Source organism: Hyperolius riggenbachi, chromosome 10 (genome assembly GCF_040937935.1).
Source record: "Hyperolius riggenbachi isolate aHypRig1 chromosome 10, aHypRig1.pri, whole genome shotgun sequence".
Classification (NCBI taxonomy): Eukaryota; Metazoa; Chordata; class Amphibia; order Anura; family Hyperoliidae; genus Hyperolius; species Hyperolius riggenbachi.
Window position 1 is genome coordinate 116,969,797 of NC_090655.1, and position 18,774 is coordinate 116,988,570.

Sequence of the window (18,774 nt, forward strand, 5' to 3'; positions counted from 1 at the left end):
CGCTAGGCTAGCTACATGATTAAAAAATAAAATAAAAATTAAATAGTGCTGCGCTGCCCCCTGGCGGTTTTAATTGACCGCCAGGAGGGTTAAGTAATTAACTTTTTTGTCACAGGTTTGCTTCAAACTTCTCTTGCTACCGCCGTGCTACAAATGTAAAAAAATTTGGGGGGGGGGGAACTTGGAACCAAGAATTTGCTGCTGGTGAAACATACTGGCCTACATACAGAAACGGTTGTTGATCCTGCATATTGGTCTAAGCCTAAACTTTGTATAAATACAGCTGGAAGTGTTCTCCTGTGCATACTGTACATGTTTTATAGTAGACTAAATGATGGGCTAAAAAGGGACTGTACAGCCCGTATTATTTATTTTAAGGAATACAGCTGAGCCCTGCATCCAGACTAAGTGGCAGTATACAGCAGTCCAATGTGGTTTTTGTCTCTTGGATGGAATGCCACTAGTCACTCAACATGCATAGACAGACAGTAATCTTACAGAAGTAAACATGAGGACACACACACACATTCAACATGTCAGTTATAGTCAGCAGCTCACATGACACAGCCAGAGAGTAGCCACTTCCTCTCTGCAAGGCTCTTTACTTTCTATTGAATTGTTGCTGGAGACCACCAGGGAGACTGAAGTCCATAATGTCCAGTCACCACTAGAGATGATGCTCCTCCTCCTGCAGCATCTCTTGTTTGTCCCTTTTGGAGATCACTTCAGGTGATTCTAGCGACAGCTATTCAGTCCAGACTAACGTGCATTAAACCTCCATGGTTCGTTGCAGTCTTCGATTTCTTCATTTTGTCAATAGCTCTCATTAGATCCTGTTGCTGAATTGGTCGGATCTCTTCACCCGGACTGCAGGAAACAGAGACAGGAATTTCCACCAACAGATTCCAGGATGAAAGAATAAAAGTCATTGATACATGGCAGCCATACTCACCAGTCCTCTGAGCTGCTGGTCACACACTCCCTGACACACAACAGAGCAGCATCTCTGCACATCTCCTTCAGGTCACTCCCAGAGAAATTATCTGTATTTCTTGCAATCTGGGTCAAATCCACACATGTATCGATCTGTTTCAAAAAAAGACCAGCACTACAATGAATTAGGGAAAAACAAATGTACTGTCCTACAAAAATAAAAAAACATGGACCGACACTTGCCCAACAAAATTAAATGCAGTTGGCCTGACTGATCACTTGAACAATCGCCTTGCTGTGAGATTTTCATTAAATAGCTGAACATTTCTCTGTCCCCTCATAACCAGGGCTCTTTCACTCTAAACCACCCCCATCATACATCGTGTGCCCCGATAGTTCACCATTTGTGAAACTGAGGTTTAACCCATTAGCAGTTTCAAAGTAATTATCTTGTGTAACTTGTGTTTGCGATAAGTGCACTGCTTTTAAACTCGGCAGAACTTGTGCTGTAAGTACTTGGAATGCTTAGATGTCTCCCTGCTAGTAGAAAATATAGAAACTGAAAGCAGAAGTCCTCTGCTAGTGTCTCACACTGCCCCCTAGTGAGAAGTGGCCATAAACACACATTACAGCAGTACATATTAGTAGCAAGAAAATGTAACAAAATAAAAAATATGTGCTAAAATAAATTGGCCTGGAGCACTTGCAAGCCTCTATAATTGCTGCAAAAGGGTTAATGGTAGCACAGTTTTGGATGTGAATAGACATTTAAAAAAAGGCTTTAAAATTTGTACACCCTCCCCCCCAAAAGGACAAAAACAAAGACCATTGCATCATTTTAGGACAGAGGCAGAATTTGGAGATAGAATGAATGAGTTTTGACATACATAAAATGCACATAAAACGTGTTTGTGTTACTTACATTCTCGTTCCTCAGTATGAGATTAAGTATGGCTTCTCGCTGTCTCAGAGACTGCAGAAAAAAAAGCTATAGCTTAGGAAAAATGCAAGGCAGATACATGTAGTTTGAAAACATTTCAGAATTGAATCACTACAGCTCTACTAAAGAAAAAACTAATAATTATTTTCAGCAGTTATTCCCTGAAGAGTGCATTGTGAGGACTTATCCGTGCATGTATGAACTGCCACTACCTTCAGTTACTACACTGTGGTGACCCCAAGTCTGTGTATCAGCACCTGGCTTCAGAATGCTGAGCCTCATACATATGCTAGACTGAATTCAGCTGAGAATTTGTGTGTACAGATGGATCTCTAAGAGATGGCAAAGCGCAGGCACACTGTTAGGGCTCAGACACACTATAAGTGCTTTTTCTGCCATCAGCGCTTTCTGAGAGCTTTTTAAAAAAACGCTCCCATTGACTTGCATTAAAATTGTGGTAAAATCGTGATTTTTTTTTTTTTTTTTTTTTTTTTACAGCGATTTTAACCACTTCCGGATTCTCGGTGCGTATATGTACGCCCCTGAATCCTGAAGTGTATTCCATGGAAACGGCCGCTCGTATGAGCGGCCGTTCCATGTCAGTTCACGGAGGGTGTCTCCGTGAACACCCTGCGAGCCGATCGGCGGCTCGCAGGGTAAATGTAAACACACGGGGAAGATCTTCCCCGGTGTGTACATGTATACGGCGCTGCTGCGCAGCAGCGCCGTAGAGGAGATCAGTGATCCCCGGCCTCTGATTGGCCGGGGATCGCCGGCATCTGATAGGCTAAAGCCTATCCCATCAGGCGCAGGACGGAAATCCGTCCTGCGCCGCTCACAGGGGGAGGGAGAGGGAGGGAAGGGGAAGGAGGCCAGGAAGCGCTGCGAAGGGGGGCTTTGAAGAGCCCCCCCCCCCCGCAAGCGCAAGCAGCCGGCGGCGATCAGACCCCCCCCAGCAGGACATCCCCCTAGTGGGGAAAAAAGGGGGGGGGGGGGGGGGGGGGGGGAGTCTGATCGGCCTGGCTGCAACCTGATCTGTGCTGTGGGCTGGAGAGCCCACGCAGCACAGATCCGCACAAAATTGCATGGTATAGAAGTGGTTAATATAAGTCAATGGGAGCATTTTTTAAAAAGCTCTCAGAAAGCACTGATAGCTAAAAATCGCTCAGAAAAGCGTTTAGTGTGTATGAGCCCTTACTCTGCTTGCAGGAATCTTCTCTGTTGTACTGTTGTTAATCCTCCCCTCCCCATAGCAAAAGCATGCGTCACTTGGCTGTAGGCAATGAATACATCTGTATGAACTTGTGCCAAACACTGTCACTCTTGGGATCAAGCCTGAAACCCAACGGGCAACAGTCGTGGTTGGTGTGTATGCACCTTAAGGTAAGGATTAATATTTTATACTTAAAGGGAACCTGAAGCAAGAAATTATTTAAAATAAACACGACGTAGCTGCTCATGAATATTACATACTTACCTCACCGTCAGTTCCTCTCAGAAGCTCACCATTTTCTTCTTACAGTGATCCCTTCCAGTTCTGAAATATACCAGTTGCTGTCAGTTATATATCAGCAGCTGTCAGTTACAACTGAATGTGCAAGGTAATGTCCATGTTTCCCTAAGTCTCAAGTGGGCGATATTACAGTTTAACAGTGTGCTGACCAGGAAGCTGTTAGGGGGTAATGGCCATTTTTAAAATGGAGGACGGAGAATTCCATTGATCCTAATGAACAAATGAGATGCAGGAAAGGAGAAAAATATTGAGGAGTAGACTACACAGGAAGGAAGGATGACTTGTGTATGGTTATTTTGACTTTTTATTTTCAGTTCAGGTTCTCTTTAATAACTTACTGTTTTTAGAAAATGACTAAAAAATTCAAAGGAAACCAAGTCTGCTTTAACTGGCTTCATGCAGTCCCTCAAACTGTGCTTTCTTGCAGGAGGTAATCTATGCCAAACAATGCCCTGTTCAACATATCCTATTAATTACCATTGTGTCCCATGATCATTAACATACCGGCTGATTGATATGGAATCTGGTAGGCATTCTCCTCATTATTGCTGTGTCCAGATCTTGAGGACGGTTTGTGGCTCCCATTACTATCACCTGCAGGAAAAACAGAAAAACAAATCTGAGCGTTTTGTTATCACAATGATCTATACTGCTGCTCTAACATATAATTATAGGCAAAAGAGGAGGATGTGGGACCAGCAAAAATCTTCTATGGAACTTAAGGTGGCCATACACTGGCCCGATTCCCGGCCGTTTCGACAGCAGATTCGATCCTGGGATCGAATCTGCTGCCAATCGTTCGCGGTAAACGCCGCCGACGATCCGATTTCCTCCCGAAATCGGATCGGACCGTCGATCGCGCCGTGCGGGAAATTACCCTCGATCGCCCGCGGGTAAAGTGCGCGTCGCTAGCGGCGGCCGATTTGATGAAAAATACATTACCTGATGCGGGCTCCCGGGCGTCTTCTCCGCATCTTCTCAGCGCTGCACCCGCTCCATCCCGGCGCTTCCTGGGTCACTGCAGTGACCCAGGAAGTTCAAATAGAGGGCGCTCTATTTGAACTTCCTGGTCACGGAGTGACACAGGAAGCGCCGAGATGGAGCAAGAACACAGCGGTGCAGCGTGGAGAAGATGCCCGGGAGCCAGCGTCAGGTAATGTATGCGCAGGGGGAGGACAGGCGGCAGGAGCAGCTGAACAGATTATGATCGGTTTCAGGCTGAAATCGATTCACAATCTGTTTGCAGTAAAGGCAGCCATACGATCCCTCTCTGATCAGATTCGATCAGATAGGGATCTGTCAGCTGGTCGATCTGATGGCACATCGACCAGTGTATGGCTGCCTTTATTCACTTACAGGTTAATTTTTTCAATTCATAATGCAGGAATTCAGTGATAACAGAAGTACTGTAGATGAGGTATAAGCAACACAGCTCTATTCATTAAGCCTCGTCTACACGGTACAATTTTCCATCAGATTGGATCTATTAGACAGATCTATTGGATAATTTCCAATCGGATTGCGTTAGATTGTGCAATAGATTTTGGGTACTTATCAAAGCAAAATTGATCTGAAACAATTTTGACCTCTACACACAATGCAATTTCTTATTACATCTAATAGATCCGTCTATCTGATGAAAAATAGTACCGCGTAGATCAGGCTTAACATTTTAATTACCCAATTGTTGTAGTAGATCACTGAGGACTAGCATGAAAATATAGGCCTAATTATAAGTTGTATAAATGTGCAGCTCAACCAACACCAGACCACTCCTACAAGCATATAGTAAACACCAATAAACATGACTCAGAGTGACTGGGTTAAAGAATTTAGAAAAAGAAAAGCAGAACCCATCTGCACCCAGGTCTCACTTCAATGAGTCATAAACACAAAGATATGAGTAAAAATTAGCATTTATTAATACAATTAAAAAAGTTAATATTGATCATACAGACTATAGGTGATCTGAATGTCTGGACAGCTAGGGGAGAATAAGATGTATCAATATGCAGCAGCAATTATACAGTAATGCAACATGTTTCAAACTGAAAAAGAAAGCACTTTCATTTTTTTGAGGAAGCCCATAAGGCTAAAAGGATGCTGGGATGCAGAGAGATGTGGTAGCAGCAAGGTAGCAGCAAGAGTTGTCACAAAGTTCCTGACCAAAAGCAGGCAACAGATGATGCTGTGGCATTCCTGTTCACAGGCAGAAGAGTATGTAATAACAGTGATCAATTAGCACAAAGTTCCTGACCAGTAGCAGGCAACTGATGGTATTGTACTGTTCCTGTCCAGAAGCAGGCAACTTGTTGTATTTAGAATATCTGTCCGTGGATAGGCAGTTTAGAGATTTTAAAGGATCAATAGTTGTTTGTAAGCCAAGCTTGGGCCCCAGTTTCTTGATAAATAAATGTAATAACACCAGATGTACGGCTTAGACTTCCTGTCCAAAGGCAGGCACTTTAATATCAAGAGAATGTCAAGCTGTAATACTTAGTACAACATGAAGCACAAGGTCTGGCAAGCAAAAACGATCCAAAGTTCCTGTCCAGAAGCAGGCAACTGTGGTAATCACTGTGATTGATTTGGATAGTTCAAATGGTGTCCACCTTTAGTATGTTGCGTATCATAATCACAATCTTTGCATCATATGAAACAGATAAGGCATCCATGGGATCAAATAATAGCTCAATATGAGTGATTTGTAAGCAGTCCCAATATGAGGCAATGAAGTAGGCCTCAGCATAGATGATGAAAGCAGATTTGTAGTGCGGTTATAAGCTTACGTGTCCTTATGTGGATGTCGGATGCCAAACTTTTTCCATGAAGAGTGATGAGTATTGCTGCAGTAATAGCCTCCCCAGGCCGCCCAGACCTTGTCTACCGGTTTCGCCTAAATATTCGGCTCATCAGGACACAGACCACCAGGTATGTATGTCAGGAGCCGTCTCCATGCGCCTTAAATGGCGTCTACGTCGGAGGCCCAAGCCGCGTGACTTCCGTGGGTGCGGCTTCTGCGCTCCAGCGTGGTCCGTCCAGCCGGAACTGACGCGTGCACGCATGCCCAATGCGTACATTGCGCCGTTCCAGCCGGTAGCCTGGCAACAAAGGGAGCTGGGTCAGGGGCCGGCCAAGTCTAGCCGATCCCGCCCCTCTCCTTACCAGGCTAAGTGCCGGGCATACGGCGAAGCAATGGAGCAGACACCTGAGAGAAACAAAAGGGAAGAAAGAAACGCATAGACATAGGGAAAGGAGAGGGAAGGAGAATAGAGCCAGCTCCAAAGGGACGCCTCTACCCGGCACAACGGACTCTTAAAGGAGACTCAACTTGAAATGGTTAACCACCTGAGCGGTCTGGACGAGCTCAGCTCGTCCAACACCGCCGGAGGCTGCCGCTCAGGCCCTGCTGGGCCGATTTTAATGAAATAAAAAGCAGCACACGCAGCCGGCACTTTGCCAGCCGCGTGTGCTACCTGATCGCCGCCGCAGCGTGCAGCGGCGAAAGAGGAACCCCCAGCCGCCCGAGCCCAGCGTAGCCGGAACAAACAGTTCCGGCCAGCGCTAAGGGCTGGATCGGAGGCGGCTGGCGGCAGGACGTCGGCTGACGTCCATGACGTCACTCCGCTCGTCGCCATGGCGACGAGGTAAGCGAAACACGGAAGGCCGCTCATTGCGGCCTTCCGTGTTACTTCTGGCCGCCGGAGGCGATCAGAAGAACGCATCCGGAGCGCCCTCTAGTGGGCTTTCATGCAGCCAACTTTCTGTTGGCTGCATGGAATAGTTTTTTTTTTTATTTAAAAAAAACCCTCCCGCAGCCGCCCTGGCGATCTTATCAGAACGCCAGGGTGGTTAAACTATTACAGATCAAAATATCACATGAAACTTACATCATTATAACAGAAATCATAAACATATATAGTCAATAGAGACATCTCATATCAAAAGAACCAATTCAGCATGATAATACAATGAAGAAAAATTTGCATATACTGTACATAGAAAAAAGCTATAAAGCAAAAAAGCATAAAGAAGGGCTGCCCAAGCATGTAAAAGGCAGTCCTAAATATGGGATGCTGCGGGTGGCCCCCCCGCCCGACCTATGGGCCCCAAAAGCCGGCGGAGGGGGCATCAGGCCACCCACCTCCAAAGCCCGCCCCCCTAACAAGAAAACCCCCACTCAGCCCCCTCCCAACCCCCAGATCCGCACAGTCCCCCTTCGTAAAGATGTAGGAGTATGTGATTTCACAAAAAGGGAGCATATTTTAAATTATCATTAAGTCCTGGAGATTTCGTAGCCTTAAGGTTATAGATCCAACGACATTCACACTGTGTCAGGATCTTATCAAAATCACCTCCTCTCAGGGGTGGATGTATCCTATCCACAGCACTGAAGGAGATTTTATTGGATGGATTTGATTCGCATGCTATGACATGTCTCGCGACTGGGGAGCCAAAATTGTGGCTCACCACATCATTGACATGCTCATAGATACGACGACGTAAATTCCTGGTCGTTTTGCCTATATAGAAGGCGCCGCATACGCACCAAAGTACATACACGACACCCTCTGTGGCACAATTGATAAAATGTCTAATTTTTACAGTCCGATTTACATGTGGGAAGACATTAAGTCGACCCACTTTGATATAAGGGCACTGATTGCAGGAACCACACCTGTAGATCCCCCAATCAGTGCATGAATCTCCACGTTGGTCTCCCTGGTAGTGGCTTCTGGTGAGCTTATTTGAAATGGTAGGAGCCTTCCTAAATGTCAGTTTAGGTTTATCTGAGACACACTGGCGTATCCTCACATCGTCGGTTAGGACATGCTAATGCCTCTTTAGAATTTTATAAAATTGGTCCTGTTGTTTATTATACTTGGTGATGAGAGGGACGGTCTCGAGGAAGCTGTTACCTTTCTTAGACTTTCTCTGAGCAATTAGAGTATCACGGTCTGAGTCCATTGCTCTTTTGTGGGCCTTTTTAATGCATGACCCCGAGTAGCCCCTAGCTTTAAATCTAGAGTTTAATTCTATTGCTTCCAGCTTGAAATCCTCCAAGCTGGAGCAATTTCTCCTGGCCCGTAAGTATTGTCCCACAGGTATACTGTTGATCAGATGTGCAGGATGAAAACTTCCTGCATGTAATATTGTATTAGAAGCCGTTGGCTTACGATACAATTTAGTAGTGATCATCCCTTCTTCCCCTATCCCCACCTGAAGATCAAGGAAGGGTATTGAAAGTTTATCAAATGTACATGTCAATTTCAAATTCAAAGTGTTGGTATTTAATACTTCCACAAATTCCAGGAGGAGTTCCTCGCCTCCTGTCCACAGCATAAAAATATCGTCGATGTACCTGTGCCACACATCAATGTGACACAGGTACTCGACAATGTCGTCATTTATTATAACTAATTATAATTATAAGTTGCACTAAAGATGCTATAGTTTATTTTTAATAAAAACACCTTGCTATTGCCCATTTACAAAGACAGACACTACATTAGGGCCACATCACATCTTTTTCATTGGATAGTTTAGCCTTCTGTCAGTGAGCGCCTACAGCACAGCTTATGCTTCATACACACTTGAGATAAAAGTCTTTGGAAAAGGCAAGATCACAGACCAATTTTACCCCCTTCCATGTAGTATGAGAGCCATACCTACACAGTCTATTCTATGGAGCTGCACTCCCCCAACAAATAAAATCTTTGCAGGATGCTGCACACAAAGATGCCCGTACACATTCAAAAGATCATTATCTGCAAAAGATCTGTTCCTGCAAAAGATCCATTCCTGCAAAATGCATTCATAGTCTATGAGATCTGCAGATCATCATACACACTTGGTTTAACAGACAATCATCTGCAGATCAGATTCACCAGGGTGGATTTTCAGATCTGCAGATGATTGCCAGATATGCAGATGAAGTCTGTTAAACCAAGTGTGTATGAGGATCTGCAGATCTCATAGACTATGAATGCATTTTGCAGGAATGGATATTTTGCAGGAACAGATCTTTTGCAGATAATGATCTTTTGAGTGTGTACGGGCATCTTTGTGTGCAGCATCTTGCAAAGATTTTATCTGATGAGGAGTGCAGCTCCATAGAATAGACTGTGTAGAGTATGGCTCTCATACTACATGGAAGGGGGTAAAATTGGTCTGTGATCTTGCCTTTTCCAAAGACTGTTATCTCAAGTGTGTATAAAGCATTACACTTGGCTGCAAGTCCGTCCTTGGCTTCCATTTTTTACAGGATACTCTCCTGGTGCCTCGCTGATAAGTTAGGTCACATGTGACATAATTAAGCTAATCAGTGGCTCAAATCAGGAAAATAAACATTAATACCAAATGTCAATCTATTTCATCACAAATCAACTGTGGCTCATGTGACAAGGCACAAGATCATATCTTTGAAGTGGAACTTTAACCACTTGCCGACTGCCCACTACCTATGGGCGTCAGCAAGGTGGCACCCTCAGGACCACGTAACGCCGATCGGTGACACCTGAGGGACTGATTAGCCAGGGATCGCTATCCGCCGGCATTAGGCTCCCCCCACTCGCAACATCAACCTGCCGGCCAATTAGCAGCACCGGCGGGTTGTTAACCCTGCGATCTCCGCATACAAAAGTGTATAATACACTTTATGTATACAAAGTATTATACTGGCTGCCTCCTCCCCTGGTGGCCCCAGTGATCGAGCAACCATCAGGCTAGGAGGCAGCCCTTGTAGTATACACACCAGCACACTGATCCTGCCCACCCCCCTAATCGCCCAAACCACCCCTCAGACCCCCTCCCCCCCCCCCCCCGATCACCCCTCAGAACACTGTTTGCACCCAATCACCCCCCTAATCACCCATCAATCACTCCCTGTCCTTATCTGTCAACACTATATTTTAGATTAAGTTCTAAACTGCCCCCTGGGGGCTCCTGATCACCCCCCCACACCCTCAGATCCTCCCCAGACCCCCCCCCCCCGTGTACTGTATACATCTATTCTCCCCTGTAATCACCCACTGATCACCTGTCAATCACCCCCTGTCACTGCCACCCATCAGATCAGACCCTAATCTGCCCCTTGCGGGCAGCCAATCACCCGCCCACATCCTTAGATCACCTCCCAAGTGCATTGTTTACATCTTTCCTCTAATCACCCACTGATCGCCCATCAATCACCCCCTGTCACCACTACCCATCAGATCAGAACCTAATCTGCCCCTTGCGGGCACCCAATCACCCTCAGACCCCCTCTGATCAATTTGCCAGTGCATTGCTTGCATCTATTCTCCCCTCTAATCACACCCTGATCACTTATCAATCACCCAGTCACCCCCACCCATCAGATCAGACCCTAATCTGCCCCTTGCGGGCACCCAAACACCCCCCTGATCACCTCCCCAGTGTATTATTTACATCTGTTCTCCCCTCTAATCACCCATCAATCGCCCCCTGTCACTGCTACCCATCAGATCAGACCCTAATCTGCCCCTTACAGGGACCCAATCACCCGCCCACACCCTCAGATCTCCCTCAGACCCCTTCTGATCAACTCGTCAGTGCATTGCTTGCAACCGCTCCTTCACGACCTCCTTCAATGAGTCCTCGTCCACCCCCAACCATCTCTGTGGCAGTCCCCCAAGGCTCGGTCCTTGGCCCCCTACTGTTCTCCCTATACATATCCTCCATTGGCAAGGTGATTGGCGAGATGATTTGCATATTCAGTAGTGGTGCATTGTGTGTAACCACTGAAGTTATTTAAAGCTGAATTATCACAAGTACCTTTGGCTTTAAGAAGGCAAATCACACTTAGCATTGCTTTTTAGTAGGAGGGATTTTTGGTCTCTTTTTGTACCCTATACTTTCCTAGAGGTTTAGGTCACCCTTAGCTGCTTGGTTACTCTGTTGAGCTTCAAACATATGGCTAATGTATTCCAGTATCCAGCATTGGGGCTGTTGGCTCTGTGCATAAACACTAATACATGTGCTTCAGTGGTACAAGCATGATATAAAGTATGCCTATACCTGCTGCTTCCTGTGTTCCTCCACCTCTATAAACCTGATGGGACCTCATCCTCTATCCACACATTATTACCTGGCAGCTGTAATCTGTGTCCAATCCATCCCAGAGACTCATGAACTGAGCTTTCATCATGGCTGTGGCCTCATGGTCGTTACTGGAACGACTCCGAAGGAAAGAGTCTATATGAAACCAAAGCAGAAAAAGTTTCAAATTATTCTGAAAATATGTATAACATACTATCTTTCTTATGCTCAAGTATGCCCATTTCAATTCACAACAAATGTGAGCTGATGTAACTAGATGACCATTCAAGTTGTACAGATGGGAAGGAACCAAGTTGAAGGTCATGGAAACACTGAAAATTTCTAATGAAGACACTGCTACCAATACTAAATGGGAACTGGTGTTCCATGACTTTGCCAAGAACATATATATGTTCTATATATGCTGTATAACAAACAGGGCTGTGGAGTTGGAGTTAAGGAATCTGAGCAATTTTTGGGTACCTGGAATCGGTGGATTAATAAGCTGAAAAGTCTGAGGTCGATGATTTTTGTACCCCCTACATAGACCTGCAAGGGCTGTGGAGTTGAAGCAATTTTGGGTACCTGAAGTTGGAGGTTTTCATTAACTGAGGAGTTGGAGTCAGATGATTGTTGTACAGTCTCCATAGCCCTGATAAGAAAACTAAAAGCTTCTGCTTAAAGTGGAATATAACCCTGCATTTCAACTTTGCTCTAAAACATTATTTACAGCATATTATATGCAACCAGCATTATTATTTTTTTACTAGACCAGCATTGGAAGGGTTACACACAGAGCTTTAAAGTTCCATGGAGAGAAATGCAGACGCATCCGAAGTTTAGATAGATACCGTATTTTCCGCCGTATAAGACGCACTTTTTCTCCCCCCAGAATGGGGAGAAAAAGTCCCTGCGTCTTATACGGCAAATGCAGGGAATCCCCGACTTACGAACGCCTGCAGATACGAACCGCCGCCACGTCGGGGATTCCCTGCACTGGCTCCCTGTGTGGTCCGCTCCCCCTTCCCCGTGTAAATAGTCTGGCAGGCGGCATGTATGTATAGAGTGGCCCCCAGATCACCCCCGCTGATGTGTTTGCACTCCCCCCCCGCTGCCGCTAATGTCCGCTCACCCGATGTGTCCGCTCACCTCCCGCGCTGATGTCCGCTCACCCCGCATGTCAGGCTCAGCATAGCGGCAGTCTTACTCACTTTAGCCGCTCTCCGGGAATGCAGACCTGGTCTCCTCTCTCGCCGCCCCTCTAGTGATGGCTTCTATGATACGCGTCATTGATGAAGCCATCACTAGAGGGGTGACGAGAGGAGACCAGGTCTGCATTCCCGGAGAGCGGCTAAAGTGAGTAAGACTGCCGCTATGCTAAGCCTGACACCCGGCGGGGAGCAGACACATCAGCGGGGGTGAGCGGACGGCAGCGGGGGTGAGCGGACATCAGCGCGGGATGTGAGAGGACACATCAGGCGGGGGATGAGTGGATGCCTGACACCCGGCGGGGAGCAGACACATCAGCGGGGGTGAGCGGACATCAGCGGCAGCGGAGGTGAGCGGACAGCAGTGCGGGGGGTGAGCGGACACATCAGGCGGGGGGGGGGGGGGGGTGTGAGTGCGGACACATCAGCGGGGGGTGAGCGCACAGATGCGGAGAGAGGAGATTGGGCAAGCTGATGCACGGGGAGCCAGGCAGTGATCTCGGGGGCCACTCTATACATACATGCCGCCCGCCAGACTATTTACACGGGGAACGGGGAGTGGACCACACAGGGAGCTGGGGTCATTATGCTGTTGCTGATCTTTTAGAGCAGAGAGGTAGTTTTGAGCTCAAGATTGCTGCACCATTTCTCTGGGAAGACTGAAGGGCTAGAATATGAGTCGGAGGCTGGGCTTCCCTGCCTGCTGGTGCACAAACTAAGAGGGGATCCTACGTGACACTGCTGTATTACCAGGGGAGTTTCCTATTCTGACGTCACTCGCAGTCAGTACATAACACCATTCTGCAAGATCCAGGATATGGGGGCATCTGAGAGCACATGGGGACACCTATTGCAACACTGGGAACACCTAAGGGCTCATGGGGGACACTGGGACCACCTAAGGGCACATGGGGACACCTGAGGACTACACTGAGGACACCTAAGGGCATATGGGGGACACTGAGGGCACATATTATACACCTGGGGGCCACACTGGGAATACCTAAGGGCTCATATGGGCCACACTGGGAACACCCAAGGGCACACGGGGGACACCTAAGGGCACATGGGAGACACTGAGGACACATACGTGACACCTAAGGGGGGGACACTGAGGGCACATGAGGACACTGAGGGCACATGGGGGACTCCTGAGGACATTAATTAGGGTAGAACACCTACAAGACGCTCCTGGAATATAGACGCACCAGGTTTACTATGAATTATTTTTTTTCCCTGGTTTTTGCCCTCAAAACCTGGGTGCGTCTTATATTCCGGAGCGTCTTATACGGCGAAAAATACGGTACATTTATGTAAACACAATGTAACAAGTGAGGAATGTTACACACTCTGGCTGTCCTCCAGCTCCTGCACAGAGTGTGTGTAACATTCCTCACTTGTTACATTTTGTTTACTTAAATGTATCATTATCTAACTTGGCTGCTGCAGCATTTCTCTCCAAGGAACTTTAAAGCTCTGTGTTTAACCCTTCCAATGCTGGTCTAGTAAAAAAAAAATGTTGGTTGCATATAATATGCTGTAAATAATGTTTTGGAGCAAAGTTGAAATGCTGGGTTATATTCCGCTTTAATGTGTGATCCAAGTATGACAATCATCCATAATCACTCACTAGCCACTTATGCCATTATGCCAAAAGAGCGACATTACTAATAAAAGGTGAAAAGTGATTGTGAAGCTGAAAAATGCAGTTATTTCTTCTAGAGTCACTTTCTAGTTATATATATATATATATATATATATATATATATCCCCCCCCCCCCCCCCCAAAAAAAATCAAGAAACTTTCAATATTGGACAGTGCGATCACCATTTCTTAAAGTACCTTTATCAGAACTTTTGTGCTGAATCACCACATTTATAAGTTTCCCAAACAGACCCGTTTTCCAGTTTATAAGGTAGAATTGATTTAGTGTTCTTGTACAATAGCCTATTTACTGCAGAACAGTCCTGCTACCCTTCTAAGGCAGTAGCTATTCAAATGAAGGGTCTGCAAAGCAGCTTGTACTCGTTACTGAGCCATTTGTTCCCATCTGGGACAGGATCCTTCAAAACTGCTAATCACAATCGCTAGCAATAACATAAGATCACTACAAAAACCGCCGGAAATCGCTGCTAAAATTGATTTAGAAAACGCTAGCAAAAACGCTGAGCAATTGCAACTGCGATAAGCGATCTGTAGAGGGTCCGAAGTCTTATGACTGGTACACACCATGCGATTTCCCGTCAGAGGGTCAAATAGATCATTTCCAACAGGTACAATTTGTTTTTCTGATCGATATTTCTTCTTCAAATTGTTTCAGATCTATCAGAAAAATGATAGGAAATTATCTATTTGAGCTGTCTATCTGATGGGAAAATTGCATGGTGTGTACCAGGCATAACACAAACTGGAAGTTGGGAGTTTTAGTCTGCGGACAGTCAATAGAGTAGTCCATGTGTTGAAAATGTGTAACAAGGGCTTTTCCTGTGCAGCACAGTGAGAATTTCTGAACATTGTCATGGCAGCAGTACTCCAAGCAGAATACAGCTGTAAAGAGCAATCTGATTTTTTTAAATTGAGACCTGCGGCCTGGTCTTCTATACCTGGAGACTGGTGCACAGGCTCTATGTGATAATCTATGGCCAGTTATCTTTCAGACTAGGTAGCTCATGGAGAAGCATGGTAAAATGAGTTTGCGTATGAGTGCTTTTAATCAGAGTATCTGCAACAAAACACGTCAGTAAATCATTAATCCTCAGAATCATCTAAGCATCAATAAACACTTGTTTTTGTGCATGAAATATCATGCCATATCTGCAGATGAAGGGTTATTCATTAAAGTGATTTACCAATCTCATCGATGAAGATGATGGAAGGCTGGAGCTTGACTGCTAGAGAGAAGACGGCAGCCGCCAGTTTCTGGGACTCCCCGTACCACTTGTCTGTCAGTGTGGATGGCTGCAGGTTGATGAAGCGGCATCCGGCTTCCTTGGCGGTGGCTTTGGCGATCAGAGTTTTACCACATCCAGGAGGCCCGTACAGAAGCACACCTAGCAAATCAAGCAGGGCTCTATGAAATACTCGTTCATACCTGTTCATTAGGACTGTAAACAGATAACTGTAAAGTATGTGGGTATTACCCTCTAATAGGTGTTACCCACTCTGTTTTGCAAACAAACGTAAAGAGGCACCATAACAGATACTGTAGTAAAATGCAGTAAATTATTTAGCATAGCCACTTTTAAGGCAATTTTCCTGGTTTCAGCATCAGAAAGACTTCCTATAGCTATATATTGCTGTATATTGTATGTAACCCCACCAGTGAGGTCTGGCCTAGGTTGTTTAGATATGTGGAATTCTCAGGTATAGTTTGTACTGGCTTTGTAATTTTTCACCAACAAACAGTCCGCAGAGATCACCTGCCAGTACTAAAGATGTTTCTGCCTGTAAGAAATTTCGGAAAGTAAATCAGGGTGAGGAAAGATTTTACAATGGGCAAACACTGAATAAATATTTGCACTACAGTTCCTCTTTAATGTAAACTGTATGCAATTTGGAACTGGGCTGATCAAACAACGCCAGGAATTACATCTGATTGGCCCTGGCTGCATCTGGTTTGCCTTACATTGACATGCAAGCTGGAATTACTAACATGTCATAGACCATGTCTCACCTCTTAGGCCCCATTCACACCTAAAACCGCAAAATGCCGGCGATTACCGCTAGCGTTTTGCGGGAGTGATTTTTCTGCGATTAACACGGAAAAATCACTGGACACTGCAGAGTTTTGAGAGCAAACGCGATTAGCGGTGCTATGCATGCTAATCGCGATTGCTAATCGCTAATCACCGGCAAAGCGCTGCATGTTGCGCGTTTGCGGTTAACGCTAACCACAAACGCGGCAGTGAGAACACTGCCATAAAATTACATGGGCTAGCGGTTTATACAAACCGCTATCGTTTTGCGCTGAGCGGGAATCGTGCAATTCCCCCTCAAGTGTGAATGGGCCCTTTATAGTGATCAAATATTTTTCACATTAGCCCAGATTCACCAACGGCTGAACCTAACCTGCAATTATATACAGTCAATGATATGCAAATTATAATATGCTGTATGCAGCTTGGAATAGGGCCAATCACATATACTTCTGGCTTATTTGTAATGACACATTTTCAGGCTGAACACTATTTACATTAAAGGGAACCTGAACTGAGAGGGATATGGAGGCTGACATACTTATATCATTTTTATCCTCTGTCTCTGATACTTTTAGCCATATACCCTAAACAAGTATATGCAGATCAGGGATTTCTGACAAAAATATACCCTAAACAAGTATATGCAGATCAGGGATTTCTCACAAAAATATACCCTAAACAAGCATATGCAGATCAGGGATTTCTGACAAAAATCTGACAAGATTAGCTGCATGCTTGTTTCAGGTGTGTGATATACGGATCGCTCAAACTCACCCTTATCAAGTGAACGACAGTCTGTACACACGCCCGATTTAGCGGGCGAACGACGGGACGTTCAAACGACCCGTCAATCGCGGAAATCCGACGTGTGTATGGGCCTATACAGACACTACTGTAGCCAAAAAGATCAGCAAGACTGCCAGGCAACTTATTTTGTTTAAAAGGAAATAATTATGGCAGTCTTCATATACCTTTCACTTTAGGTTTCCTTCCCCTCTTCTTGAAACACCACATAAAATATGCACAATGGTGTGGCCTGTATCATGTACTCTTGACAGAGGGCTAACATAGGATTGCACAATGTTTTTAGCCTACCTAATAAAAGGACAGGTATCTCCTTCAACCTGCGGCCATGTGTGCAGACATAGGGCTTAACCTCCCCGGCGTTCTATTGAGATCGCCAGGGAGGCTGCGGGAGGGTTTTTTTTTAATTAAAAAAAAAACTATTTCATGCAGCCAACTGAAAGTTGGCTGCATGAAAGCCCACTAGAGGGCGCTCCGGAGGCGTTCTTCCGATCGCCTCCGGCGCCCAGAATAAACAAGGAAGGCCGCAATGAGCGGCCTTCCTTGTTTTGCTTAGATCGTCGCCATAGCGACGAGCGGAGTGACGTCATGGACGTCAGCCGACGTCCTGACGTCAGCCGCCTCCGATCCAGCCCTTAGCGCTGGCCGGAACTTTTTGTTCCGGCTGCGCAGGGCTCAGGCGGCTAGGGGGGCCCTCTTTCGCTGCTGCTCGCGGCGAATCGCCGCAGAGCGGCGGCGATCAGGCAGCACACGCGGCTGGCAAAGTGCCGGCTGCGTGTGCTGCACTTTATTTGAAGAAAATCGGCCCAGCAGGGCCTGAGCGGCAGCCTCCGGCGGTGATGGACGAGCTGAGCTCGTCCATACCGCTCAGGAGGTTAATTCACTAAACCGTGATAACTCATATCACGGCCGCGCTAGCGTTTTGCACATGTTTTCGCGAATTGGCCTTGATAGGAGTTATCACGTTTTAGTGAATGAAGGCCATAGTGTGCATGCATGGGTGAAATAAGGCAGAAAGGGAATGGGCCGCAGGAGGCAGTTTATACAACCTAATGTAGCAGGCCTAATGGCTAGCTGTACTATAAAAGGGCAGTGTTCTCCCCAGGCTTTTTTAGCCGGGTTCTCCACCCGGCTAGTTTTTGTGAGCACCCGGCTGTCATCGGCTCACCACCTCCTCTGCTGTAAGCAGAGTTGTGCAGAGAAGCACCTGCCCTGCATTCCCTAATATCGCCCCACCCAGCTACTTTTCCATGCCACCCGGCTACTTTTCCATGCCACCCAGCTACTTTTCCATGCCACCCAGCTACTTTTCCATGCCACCCAGCTACTTTTCCATGCCACCCGGCTACTTTTCCATGCCACCCGGCTACTTTTCCATGCCACCCGGCTACTTTTCCATGCCACCCGGCTACTTTTCCATGCCACCCAGCTACTTTTCCATGCCACCCAGCTACTTTTCCATGCCACCCAGCTACTTTTCCATGCCACCCAGCTACTTTTCCATGCCACCCAGCTACTTTTCCATGCCACCCAGCTACTTTTCCATGCCACCCAGCTACTTTTCCATGCCACCCAGCTACTTTTCCATGCCACCCGGCTGGAAAAAAAAAAAAAAAGTC

General features: G+C 46.2%; 1 protein-coding gene across 5 annotated transcripts in view; it reads right to left on the minus strand.

Moving 5' to 3' along the window:
* Positions 1-348: 348 nt before the first annotated feature.
* LOC137535770 (outer mitochondrial transmembrane helix translocase) overlaps positions 349-18,774 on the minus strand; it is a 31,440-nt gene continuing 13,014 nt past the window's right edge. For all 5 annotated transcript variants that reach the window (XM_068257665.1, XM_068257666.1, XM_068257668.1 and 2 more), the window contains 6 exons: positions 15,503-15,703; positions 11,494-11,600; positions 3,891-3,980; positions 1,856-1,906; positions 953-1,086; positions 349-867 (listed from right to left, as the gene is read on the minus strand). In XM_068257665.1, the coding sequence (XP_068113766.1) occupies positions 750-867; positions 953-1,086; positions 1,856-1,906; positions 3,891-3,980; positions 11,494-11,600; positions 15,503-15,703 (701 nt within the window). In that variant the 3' untranslated portion in view covers positions 349-749. The remainder of the gene's footprint in view (positions 868-952; positions 1,087-1,855; positions 1,907-3,890; positions 3,981-11,493; positions 11,601-15,502; positions 15,704-18,774) is intronic.